At 39.5% G+C, this 13,037-nt stretch overlaps 1 protein-coding gene across 4 annotated transcripts in view; it reads left to right on the plus strand.

The window, feature by feature from the left end:
- Lekr1 (leucine, glutamate and lysine rich 1) overlaps positions 1-13,037 on the plus strand; it is a 170,139-nt gene that overhangs the window by 110,954 nt on the left and 46,148 nt on the right. For all 4 annotated transcript variants that reach the window (XR_003836153.1, XM_029474779.1, XM_029474780.1 and 1 more), the window contains 2 exons: positions 2,364-2,441; positions 4,781-4,984. Coding sequence is in view for 3 of the 4 variants with exons in the window: in XM_029474779.1 (XP_029330639.1) it covers positions 2,364-2,441; positions 4,781-4,984 (282 nt within the window). In the remaining variant the exon portion in view is untranslated. The remainder of the gene's footprint in view (positions 1-2,363; positions 2,442-4,780; positions 4,985-13,037) is intronic.

A 13,037-nucleotide genomic window follows, 5' to 3' on the forward strand; every position in this document is an offset into this window, starting at 1 on the left:
GCCTAGCAAGATATAGTAGCATATTCTTTTAATCACGGCAACAGAAAGCAGAGGTACATGGATCTCTGAGCTCTAGGCCTTTCTGGTCTACATAGTGAATTCCAGGACAGCCAGAGTTACATAGTGCACCCTGTTTCAAACAAAACAAAAATCCTCCTTCAGTCCTAAACCACCATAGGTAGTATTAAACCGTACACACACAGTTTTTCCTGTACCTTCTTTAGTTACTTTTCTATTGTTGTGTTAAAAGATCATGACCAAGGCAATTCATGAAAGAAAGCATTTAATTGGGGCTTACAGTCTCAGAGGGTTGGAGTCCATGATGGCAGAACAAAAGCATGGCAGCAGGAACAGCTGAGAACTCACATCTTTATCCACAAGCAGGAGTAGAGAAAGGGCATATTAGGAATGGCAGTAGCCTTTTGAGACCTCAAAGTCTACTCCACCCCTCTCCAGTGACATACCTCCTTCAACAAGACTGTATCTCCCAATCCCTCCCAAACAATTCCACCAACTAGGGACCATGAATTCACTTATCTAAGCCTTTGGGGGTACATTCTCAGTTTTAAATTGCTCACAATTCTGACAACTGTTATGAACTCTACTGCCCTACCCCATCCCACCAAGGTTAGCCATCACTTTGCTCTGTGTGCTCACATTCTAGAAGCTATACTGCTCAGCAATCAGATCTACTCCTGTTTCACACCGTGTCTGCTTTTAAGTACTCTTTACATAGCAGCCCTAGGACCATAGTACATAGTCACTTACCGCGCTTCATCAGGTAGACCTTGTAAGTATCTCATTAGACAGCGAACACAGTATAATAGGATATGAAAGAGAGCTTATTCCTTCAACTTTCATTGCATTATGACTATCTTATCATTTGCTTAATATGTAAATTAAACTTTGGGCACACAGATGTGGTGGACTGAGAATGCCCCCCAAAAGGCTTAGATGAACGAATACATGGTCCCCAGTTGGTGGAATTGTATGTCTAAAATGGTTACCCAAAACACATTTTCTAACCTCTGGCCCCTGGTGGCATGCTTATACTTGATTAGCAGCTACCGCTCATCACTTAACAGTCTGTGCCACAATAGGCTTCTATCTATTGGGGGTATTAATGTGTGAAGCCCTTTAACACGGCTGGACACTCTATTAGAGCTTTTGCTCTTATTAGCATATAACTGTTAATGTTCTGATTTCCCAGTACCTCTGTGATGACTTGTGAGAATTTTTTTGTCTGGATATAACCTGGTGACATTTTGCTGTATGATGTCACTACTTGTTACATGGTCTGATCTCAAGTAGTGTCTAGTTTGCTTTCTACTGCTGTGACAAACAACATGACCAGAAGTGACTTATGGAGGAAAGGGTTTATTTGAACTTCTGGCATACAGTCCATTATACAAGAGAGTCAGGGCAGGAAATCAGGCCAGGAACCTGGAAGTAGGAATTGATCCAGAGACCATGAAGGAATGTTGCTAATTGGCTTGCTCCCCCTGACTTGCTCAGCCACAACTCAGGACTACCTGCTAAGGGGTAGCTCCACCCACAGTGGGCTAGGCCTTCTCACATTAATGTTAATCAAGAAATGCCACAGGTCAGTCAGATGGGAGCATTTCCTCTACCCAGATGACCCCAGCTTGTGCCAAGTTGACAAAAAACAAAACAAAACACCCAACCAAACCAAACCAAAACCGAAAAACAAACAAACAAACAAAAAACAACTAATGGTAAGGGTGGTATCAGGAAACAGGCAAGAAACTGAGTGTCTTACCCTGCAGACCTTCTCCAGGGCAGCAGCTCTATTTCCCTCTAGTGATTCTGTCTTCACCAGTGCTGTGTGGAATCTGCCCTATGCACTTGAAGTTTGGAAACCAGCAGAGCTCCTACCTGGGGCTCCCTCTACTAAGCTATATCCTATTCGGGTTTAACCCTTCTCTTCCCAGAAGTTGAGTTTGCTCTGGTTCTTAGGGACAGAAAGACTAGCATTTTCTGCCAGAGTTTTAATTCCTCTGCATGGTTCTTACTGAGACTGTCCCCAGGCTTAAAATGACATGAGAAACAACCAGACTCTATAGTGTCATTTCATTCCAAGGTCATTTTGAATCTCCCCACTTTTGGTCAGTTCCCCAAACTGTAAGATGGGATCCCACTTGGTTTTTGTGGGGTTTGTTTGAAAATGTTCAGAGCATAACCTTCTTAGCTAAATATGACCCACCTGGCCAATATGAGTCCTGGTAGGTGTTCACTTGGCTAAGTACATCTTTAAATAATAACAATGTAAATATTTTAAGATATGGAAAATATTTTATTTTGAAATAATGAATTTTAACTATTTCAAAATACTTTTGCCTTAGGAAAAAATCTAATGATGCTGAAAGCTGTGAAAGAGAACTTAGAAAACTGAAGTTTGAATCCATTATCTCTGAGTCAAGGTATATACTGAAAAATTTTAATAAACATTTTAATAACTGAATTTAAACTATATTTAAAGATCATCTTACTAAGAGTGCGCATCCTGCTATTTTCTTGCTTACATATGTAATACCTAGTTGTACCCCTAATACCTCGCAGTTGCTCCCTGCTTTTGTCTCTGCCTACAGTGGCATCACTACTATTTTCTTTGCGGTGGCAAAAGCAACTTAAGGGGAGAAGAGTTTGTGTTTGGTTCATGAGTTAAGAAGGAAAGGAGTCAGGTCCATAGAATGGCGGACACATGAAGCTCACAGTCATGTAGGCAGGAAACAGATAAATGCTGGTGCTCTATGCTTTTCCTTCTCGCTCAGCGTGATATGACAGTGCTGAGGCAGTTCTTCCCCCTCTTTTAAACCTCTCTCAGAGCCGCCTTATAGATAATCCCAAAGAAGTATTTCTACGATGAGTCTAAGTCCTGCCACCCTGATGTGGAGATACACAGAGCAGCCCCCACCCCTTGCCAACTTGACTTCCAAACACATTACATCTGATCACTCCACCCTGGCCATCTTGGGAGGCATACCCATAGTCTTTAAAATCCCAACTTTCCCAAAACCCAAAGTTTCTCCTCAGACCTAAGGTAGTTAAATTTCTCCCCTAAGGTAGACCTAAGGGGAGAAATGAATTGTAGCATGGTAAAATCTAACCAAAGCAACTCAAGACCCTTCAGGACAAATGCCAAATCCTGAAGCACCAGGTCACACGTCCAGGGCTTGTGAAAGAATGACCCCGCCTTCCACAGCACCCGTCCCTCCAAGCCCGCCTCCTATGGTACTTATAACCTTTCTCTTAGGCTATCTTCTTGCCAGGCTTGTAACCTCCTCAGGATCCCTAGGATGCTGGCCTCTCTAATACCATGTCATCTCCATGGCAACATAGGCTCCACCAGCACAGCTTTAAGAAGAGCCTCTTGGTGAGACCTCCTGAGAACCCTTGTATTTTGCATGCCTCTAAGCCCAGCACCAGGTAGATGGCACTGCCTAGTTCTGCTGCCAACTTTTTATCACAACATGTCTAAATCTGAGAAAGTGCTTTCCAAAACTGTTCAGTCCAGTCTCTCATCTAAGTGAGTGTGCATGTATGCATTTTCACCATTTGACACCTTTGATGAGGAGGTGGTGGAGGCACCGTTCCCATTTTCCATGAGTATAGTTTGAGGCTTGTCTTGAATGGTTTGAATCTGTGAAGTTGCAACTATTTCATCTGCCCTCGCCTGGTCAGCAACTTTAAACTGGCAGTCCTTCACAAAAGTGCATGTTTTTCTTATCATTCTGCTTGACTTATCACTCCTTGTCACAGTGAGCAGTGACCACGGCACAGCCTGACTCTTCTTCTGCCCTCGCATTGCAACCAAATGAGTCCTTCGGTTTTGAATCCAGTCTCATTCAAGTACATGGGACATGAGGGGAGCCGTGTTCTTTTCCAGAACATTACATGAATGGCCCAAATGATCCCTTGTTCTCTTCTGAGGAGTCTCATGATCCACAGTTCCATTGTCTGCATTTCTCTCAGCATTTTGAGAGTTTTATTTTCTGCTACAATGGCTTATTACAAGAAAAGCATTCACAGGCTTCTCTTGCCCCAACCTCCAGACCCTTTCACATTCTGTGCACAAACCAGTCCCCAAGGCCTAAGAGCCACATGCTCAGTGTATCTCACTCTTTGAATCCAATTTTCTGTTCCTTTTCTCTTCATGACCAGGGTAAGCCTTCCCATTCCCCTTCTCATTCCAAAGGTGAGGAACAGAATTGTAGCAAGGTAAGATCTAACTAAGGCATCTCAAACTCACCCAAACACCAAATCAGGGGTTTGTTTTAGCTCAATTTTAAGAACACAGCTCATTATGACAGGGAAGACATGGTAGTAATAGCGTAAGGGAACTAGTTACATCTTACACAGTCAGGAACTAGAGAGCACTGACTATGTGAACCCAGATTCCTCTTTTCTTTTTTTTTTTTAAATTCAGCCTGGACCTCAGGCTGTGGGATTGTGTTGCCTATGTTCATAGTGTTCTCTATGTATCTTCCCTCCTTGCTTAAACCTTTCAGAAAGACCCCCATAGACACATGCAGAATCCATAGTGAGTCTCAGTCCAGCCAAGTTGGTAAGGAAGATTAGTAATCACAGCGGGGAAAATTTAGCATCATAGCACTATCCATGTTTTTAACATCTTTGTTTTGTTTTTTTAGTTATATTATGATCAAAGTTCAAATGAAAGTTCTACAAAATATAAAATCATACTCTAACTTTAAAATCATCTAATGCATGTTCGAGATATTTTGTTTCTTATTCCTTTTAGGCACAAAAGGCTACTTAAAGAAAAAGAAGACTCTTTAATTACTTGCCAACAATTATATAAAACCATACAGGAAGAGCTGACAACAAAAGAAAGACAAGAGGAAGATGTAAAACGAAGAATCAACCTCACAGAAAATGAACTAGAGATCACTAAATCTCTCCTGCTTCAGACACAGGAAGAAATCTTAACACTGAAAAATGAAAGGTACAGTCAAGAATAATTCCTTAGAAAATGTTATCTTTAAATAAGCATTCACTATATATTTAAAACGCCAATATGGATATTATAATAATATTAAAGTCGGGACTTCTGACACATTTCACAAGTAAGTTTACTGAACGTCGTTGCCTCACTCCCAAGTGATCAGGCTGAGTCTCATAACTGCTGTGTGAGCCTTGCAGATGGACAAGGCAGAGATGGTGTTCCGCTTGCATGGCTCTCAGGATTTTATTCAAATTTGATCATTTGTGAATATTTATAACCTTACCCAAACATGGGTGGATTTTGGGTTTTGACGTAAAAATGTTTGCTGGCTTTTTACCATTCTTCCTTTTTACTGACTCCTCATTAACTGTCTTTCTGAGCTCCATGAAGGCAGTGTCAATGGTACTACTGAAGCATTCCGGCGCAGACAAAGGCTCTCACGATGCTTTGTTCTCATCACTTACCTTTGTCTTAGCATTTTCTGAAATAACATTTCAGCTCTGCTTTCTTTCTTGTTTAATTTGCCTAGAATGTCTTCGACTCCTTCTTTTGTTTTAATTGTATATCTAACATATAGCATAAAATTTGGTATTTCCCTGTTGATTTTTTAAAAAAGAGGCAAAGAGAATATTCTGCTTATATGTATTGATTGAATTATTACATTCTAAAATATAGTAAGCCTTATAAGGACAGAAGAGGGCCAGCAAGATGGTTGGTAAAGGCTGGGCAATCTGGAGGTGGTGTCAATGGGACTGATTTTTCTTTTCATTATTCTCTGTACATAGGAAGCTGATGATTGATTAGCTATTTGTTATTATATAATTTAAAAGAAACGTTATTTGTTGCTTTGGTGTGTGTGTGCTGGCACACACACCACAGTGTACGGGTGAAGGTCAGAGGACAACTTTGTGGCACTGGTTCTCTCCTTCTACCCTTATGCAGGCTTGGTGGATGAATTCAGATTGCCAGGCCCTTACCAACCATGTTGCTGGCCATCTTCTATCAATTTATTCTCATTAAAAATATTTGTTAGTCTTATGAGTACCATTTACACACACACACACACACACATACACACACACACATATAGTTCTCCTTCATAATGATAGCTCTTTCCTGAGAATAGCTCTGGGGTAGGGCTGCAGCAGTAGATGGCAGACATATCATAATTAGGTAGCTGGGTTTGTTGCTCAGAACTCTTTCACCCCAGTTCTTGCATGGACTATGGGAGTCATCGGTTTGTACTGCTGGCTGGCAGATCTTCAAGACACAAGGCTTATCTTTGTGCTTCCTGGGCTGATTTTGTTTCTTCTTCTCTTTAAGCCACAACTGCAGAACTAATGTCACCCACATTTCTTCCTCACTTTGAGATATCAGTAACCCGACTCTTGCAACAATGTTGTCTTTGTACCTACCTAACATAAACCTCTTTTCTTCTTCCTTTTATAATTATATAGTATATGTAGAGCTCATATGTCAGATGCCACATATAACAGCAGATAGCATGTTAGAAGCTGCAATCTAATAAGCAAGAAATTTAGAAAAGCCAGGCTTTCTCAAGGATGACCCGCTGGAAGACTGAGCATGCGTAAGGGTTTACACATACAATTATAGTATAATTAGAGCTATATTAGAAATACATACCGATGACCCTAGGCATATCAATGACTTCAGAACTTTCCTGTATGTATATGTAATATGGGTTGACAACCAGTGGCCATAATGATTGACAATCTTCTGAAAACAATTAATGTATTCTATAGAGAACATACATAATTACAATCCTGAAAAAGATACATTGTAATAAATAAAATGCTCAGAAGTCTTTGGTTTAGAACCTTGGTCATTTGAATAATTCATGCTATCTAGGACTCCATTTTTGATGATGCTGGAGCAAGGCTTATCTGTGTACTCAGGTGAACTCTATCTGCCATGGTGGGCACTGAGCTCCTCCCATCTTCTAAGTGTTTCTGAAATTCTTCTTTGAGGATCAGTCTAAGTACACGTGATCTACATTATCTTTGGTGTGATGAACATTCTCCCCTTAGGAACAAATCAATATAACTTACAAGCAACGGGAAGTAATAAGACATATTTAGTATTAGATACACTGAAAAGACTCATAGCTGCCCATGGTGGTACACACCTGTACTCCCAGCATGGAAGAGGCCAAGGCAGGAGCATCACTGTAAGTTTGAAGTGAGACCAGGCCAGCCAAAGCTACATAATATGACCCTGCCTCAAAAACCAATAAGGAACACACTGGTGAAGCAAGGACTCTGTACTTTGTGTGCTTCTGAGTTGAACAAACATAGATTTGCCTCCCAGCTTGGCCACCGTCAAGCTTGGGTAACCCAACATTATTAACTCATTTCCTTATGTGCAAACCGGGCATGCTAATACCAGTTTCTGTGCATGATAAAGCATGTAGCAGTATGCCTTCTAGGTTGCAGACACTTTGAAGTATTATTTCTTTTAGTTCTTTTTTTTTTTTTTTTTGTAGCTCCTTGGAGCATCATTTTTATAGTCTGTTGTCACTATTTAGGTACTCAGCAAATATCTGTTGAATTCAGTTTGTCTGGTTATTCATGATATGTAACAATTAATCCTTGGGGTGATTCCATTTTGATGTCATTATCAGCGCATAGCATTACCAAAGGATGAGCTCAATACTATCTTCAATAATATAACAAAATTTTCTCCCCAGACTCACTATCTTCTCTGGTTTCCTATTCATCAACAGCTTCGAGAACAGCACACTTGCCCAGCTTCTTATGCCATAATAGCATACTTGCTGTTTTTAATGGAGGCAGGAGCTGTAGCAAAATCAAAATTATCTCTTTGATTGACAATGTGAAGACATCTCTAAAAGAACAACTTGTGAAATGGGACTCAAAGCTGTTGTTTTGGCATTCTGGTTTGACGTTTGTTTGCAGTTACATTTTTAACTATAATTAAGGGAATCTAAAATTTTGCATTTATATAAGAAATTAAAGTCTCATTTTCTCTTGGGGTTGAGAATTTAAAAGTTAGCTTTTAAAATAAATATCCTTAATTGCAAGTATATCCTAATTTGCCTATTGTGTCAACTCTGAAAATGTTAATTAAAAGAAAACTCTGGTGAGATTGTAACATGTTAGAGATAGCCATAGTTGTGTTTGAGAAGCTTGCAGAAGAAAGGCAACATGACACACTACAGAAATCCCTACATTGGCACAACTGGCACTAGCTTGGCCACGTGTGAATTATATCACCTAATGGTTTGCTCTCTGGCCTTCAATTGTTCTAACATTGGGAGAATTGTACAAACATATTTCTAAGGAATGATAACCATTGCATCCCCAGAAACACGAGCAGCTCCTGACACACAGCAGGCACTCGGTACTGCTAGGCAGCTAGGTATCTGATAGCTGGATGTGGGCGTATTTCATCCCCATCAAACCACTGATCACAAGATTTGAAACTGGGAAGCTCCTCCCAAATTTTCTAGGGCTCCTGACTTGCTGAAAATAGGAGCTAGGCGTACAATAGCTGTGCAAGATTCGCATGGAAATCTCCATTATTTGATTCTTAATAAACACAAGTTTAGGACTTAAATCTGTGGCATTTCCTATAATTCTAAGACACCATTATCTCTGGAACCAGTTCTGAAGATGTTCAGTATCTACATGAATGTAGCTTTAACTTTTTGAGACGTGAATAGATCTTTATAATTAATGTTATTATCTTCCCCAATTCCTCTAGGTTTCTAATAAACTGTAATCAGAGTTAGTCCTTTTAGCTTGTTTCTATACAAGAATGCTTTCTCTTATCACTGTATTGTAATCTTAGTGTGCAAGTCCTTCCATGGGTATCCTGCCTGAGTGTGGTTCTCATTTGGGGAATCAGGATTAATCATCACTGTATACATTATTCATTGTCAATTCTATTCTAATCCAGTGAGTTCTTAGAATACCATGCATATGCCATCTCTCTCTCTTATCCCATTAAAGACTTCTTTCATAAAGGCTCAGAAAGGACTCAGAGAGGTAGAAAGATCTTTGTTTTTTGTGGGACTGTCCTAACAGACTTAACAATTCCTTGTAGATTTAGTGCGCAATGCTCACTTTTAACCCATGTTTGAACCTAGTCCTATGTCAGCTGCTGCAGCCTACCAGGCCTGGAGTTTTTATTCCAGTAAACAGTGTTTTCTGCATGAGGATACTGAATAGGGAGTGTATTTTACATCCCATGGTTTCAAAATGAAAAGATATTCAGATATTCAGTATTCTATAAACTGATGATGTGACTGGTTTATGGTATGGGAAAGGGAAGGGCTTTTGTTGGAGAGAGAGAGAGAGAGAGAGAGAGAGAGAGAGAGAGATATCCAGAGGCCTTTGGAGGAATCCAGAGAATAGAGAGAGAAAGTAGCAGACTGAACATGGTCAGCAGAGTAAGCTTGACCATGAGGGAGGGAGGAGCATGGGGACATAGAGAAAGAGAGAGTAAGACAAGATAAAGAGAGAAAACTGTGGGAGAGACAGAGGAGACAAAGGGAGGGAGAGGGAGGCACAGAGGGAGCATAGCCACTCATAGCTAGCCATGTGCTCTCTTTGGTTCTGGAGACCTCACTTGTAGCCAGCACAAGTGGCCTCGCACCACAGCCTGCCAGACAGACTTGCCTTGAGAAATCCTGTTCCCAGCAGGCCTCCACAGGTGCCAAGACCCATCTGATCACTTTTAATGAACACATTAAATCACTTTTAATGAACACTTTAATGGACATAAAAGTCCAGCCATGTCTATTCTATGATCCTGGCCCTTTTAATATTCAGTGCCATTTTAATTGAAGTGCTTCTTTATTCCTATTGATAGCTGTTCATTTTCTTGATCAAATTTACTATAGTAAGATTTTAGGGTTTTACCAGTTGAATAATATTACTTCAAATTAGACCAGTATACTTGTGTACTGTTGATTTAATTACAAATAATCATAGTTTTAGTGGCTAAGGAAACATAAATATGTTATCTTACACTTCTATCTTATTAGAAGTCCAAATAACTTAACCACTATTAAAAACGTTCATTGGAAAACTAAGAAGAGACTTAAAAGACAACTCATAGATTGAAGTAATATATTTGTAAAAGATATATCTAATAAGGGATTTTTTTCCAGAATACAAAAAGAATATTAGAAACTCAGCTTTATGAACATAAACAGCCAGTGAGCAAAAGAGTTGTGCAGACATCTTACCAAACAAGGCTAGTCAGTACATAAAGAAATGAGACATCCTATGTCTATACATTTACCCAAGAGAAGTGAACCATACAAACATGCATGGGTACAGTGACTTTGTTTGTAATAGTCAAAGTCTGTGATCAATCTAAGTATCCATCAGTAGATGACTAGAGAAAATGGTGTGGTTGCATTTGTACAATGGAACACTACTCAGGGTAAAAATAAATGGACTAATTAATGATGCACAGTACAGCATAGATAAATTTAGACATAATTGTGCTGAATTAAAGATGCTACAACAAAAAAGAACACACTATGTTTCCATCCATATAGAAAGCATAGATGTATTCTAAAAATGGAAAATCAACAGCAAATACACTGTAGACTCACAGGAGGCAATTCAAGAAACAGTAGATTACAAGGGAGTGGGGATGGGGAAATGGCTATGCTATTTACACTCAGTTCTTACCAGACTTGGTCACTTACCATTGAGATGTGAACAGAAGTTTTCAAATATCTGTTTTGATCATTCTTCTTTTCTGTCTGCTGCAAAAGCACCATCCTCAGGTAGAACTTGCTCCTAACGTGGGGTTCGAAAACAGGACCTGTGGAGGAGAACAGCAGATAGCACATTCTGTGAGCAAAACATAAGCATTTGTATTGTAGGACATGAGGATTCAGGTGTAAGGCCTGAGGAATTATTTCAATAAAACAGCAGTCGGGTGGAAAGTTGGGTCCATGAGTCATACTCAAATTTGTCTGAGCTGCAGATAAAATTTAGGAATTGTCAGGGCCTGAATCAAATTAGGAGGTGAGTCTGCACCTGAGAAATGTCCAGAGACACACACCACACACACATACACACACACACACACACACACACACACACACACACGCTCCTGTGTTTCCTGTTGTCACCTCTCTTTGCCACCCTGAACTTGCCCGTTTAGGTTTACTTCCTCTGCTCCAGCTCAAAGATGGCTGTGTGTATGCCTCTGCCTCACACCCAAAGACGATTTTCTTTTTTAATTCTCTAGACTTTAAACCACAACTGTAGTGACTAATTTGCCTGTCACCAGGAACAGAGAGCAGTGACACTCTCTGCTCAGGCAGCACCTTGGTCTTGACCTGGAAGTCTCCTCCTCCCACAGAACCTTCTCCTTTGTACTTCTCCTTTGTCAGTGATTTTTTTTTTCTTCTCAAGTTCCTAAAAGACCTGTAGATAGCTTAATGGACATCATCCCCAACCACTCAGTCCAGAAAAGAGAACCTTCCTTTTAGCTTTGAAGTCCCCTTGTGCTTCTCCACAGGCCCATGCAGTCTTCTCTTCTGCTGTGGTAATCATCCCAGCAATCTCGGATAAAAAGGAACACCTGCAAATTGATAAAGAACCTTTTCTAACCTACAAACCTGTTATGCCCCTGCTTTTCTGTAATTTTTAATCAATTATGCTTCTAGTCCTAAAGATGCTAGACTTTACACATGATTTATCTTGATAGAGTTAGACTCATGGGGCTTGGGATACAGATTAGGGGACGGCTCGGCCTTAGCATATGTGGAATCCTGGGTTTGATGCCCAGTGCGCACCCTGAACTCATACTCCATGCATTGTTCTGTGGTTTTGCCTTTGTGCTCAGTGTTCAGTTGCAGAGATTTGAGCAGTGTGTAAAGGGCCTTCTGATTCCTGATCTCTGTTGTAACCTGAGAGACACCACAATTTATCAGTCTGTTCCAACTTTCTCTCATAGTTTTTGACATATGCAGAAATATCATTTGTTTAGTTCTAAGTATATCCAAATACTAATTATGACTTTTAGTTTGATCTATAGCTAATTCAGAAACATTTAAATTTTTGAAGTACATGGAGGTATCTTATTTATACTTTGTAACTGACGTGTTTTTACAGAATGTAAACTCTCTGTTAGGAATGTAATCTAAGGTATATACATTTTAAAAAATTGGTTGCCATGTTCACAACATAAAATAAATAGATGAAATAAAATGTAATGGTATTTTATTTAACCTTATATATCCACAACATATATCATCAAATCTTTTGCAGGCAATGAGCAAGAGTTATGAAAGAGGATATAAAGCCAATTGTTTTTTTCTAGTAATAACTCTATTATGGATTTTTAATTTTTGGTAGTGGATAAGTACATAAAAATATATTATATAGTGACAATATAAAATCCAGTGGGAGGCCCCACAGCTTTTGTTCCCAATGGCTCCAACTATAGAGAAGTTCATTGAGTTGTATAGTCTTTGGGTATGTCTGGTTAATTTTAGTGTGTGCTTTTTTAAATTTTGCTATGTTTTTATAATATTTAAAATAAAAAAATAAATGTGCAGACTTTAAAAGTTGTTGTAGGTACTTTAGATTATCAGTCTAAATTTTCAAATCTGACATGTCTGTCATACAGCCCATCTCAGCCGTATTTAAATGTCTAGTACTCTATGATATTGGACAATACAAATTATAGTAAAATGGCTGCCTAAAATTTTTAGATTTGATAAAATTTATTTTTGGGCCTAGTGTATAGTCAATGTCATATGAACTAGAAAATAATTAGGAGATTTTTACAACTTGCATGCAAGGTTTTACATACTAACTTCAAGTCAGCCTTCTTATTTGCATTCAGTCTCCTCTCTTCCCCACACTACCTCTCTCTGTGACCCTCCCTTGCTCCATTACAGCTCCTGGAGCGTGAGTCAGTTCTAATGCAGCCTGCAGCTGCACAGTGTATGTTTGCATGGCTATTTGCAGCAGTCCTGGAATGGAGTTTTATAACTAAGGGAGCTGTGTTGCCTTTTTTTGTGAGTTTGTCCACAGTG

The sequence above is a fragment of the Mus caroli genome, chromosome 3, assembly GCF_900094665.2.
Source record: "Mus caroli chromosome 3, CAROLI_EIJ_v1.1, whole genome shotgun sequence".
Taxonomy (NCBI): domain Eukaryota; kingdom Metazoa; phylum Chordata; class Mammalia; order Rodentia; family Muridae; genus Mus; species Mus caroli.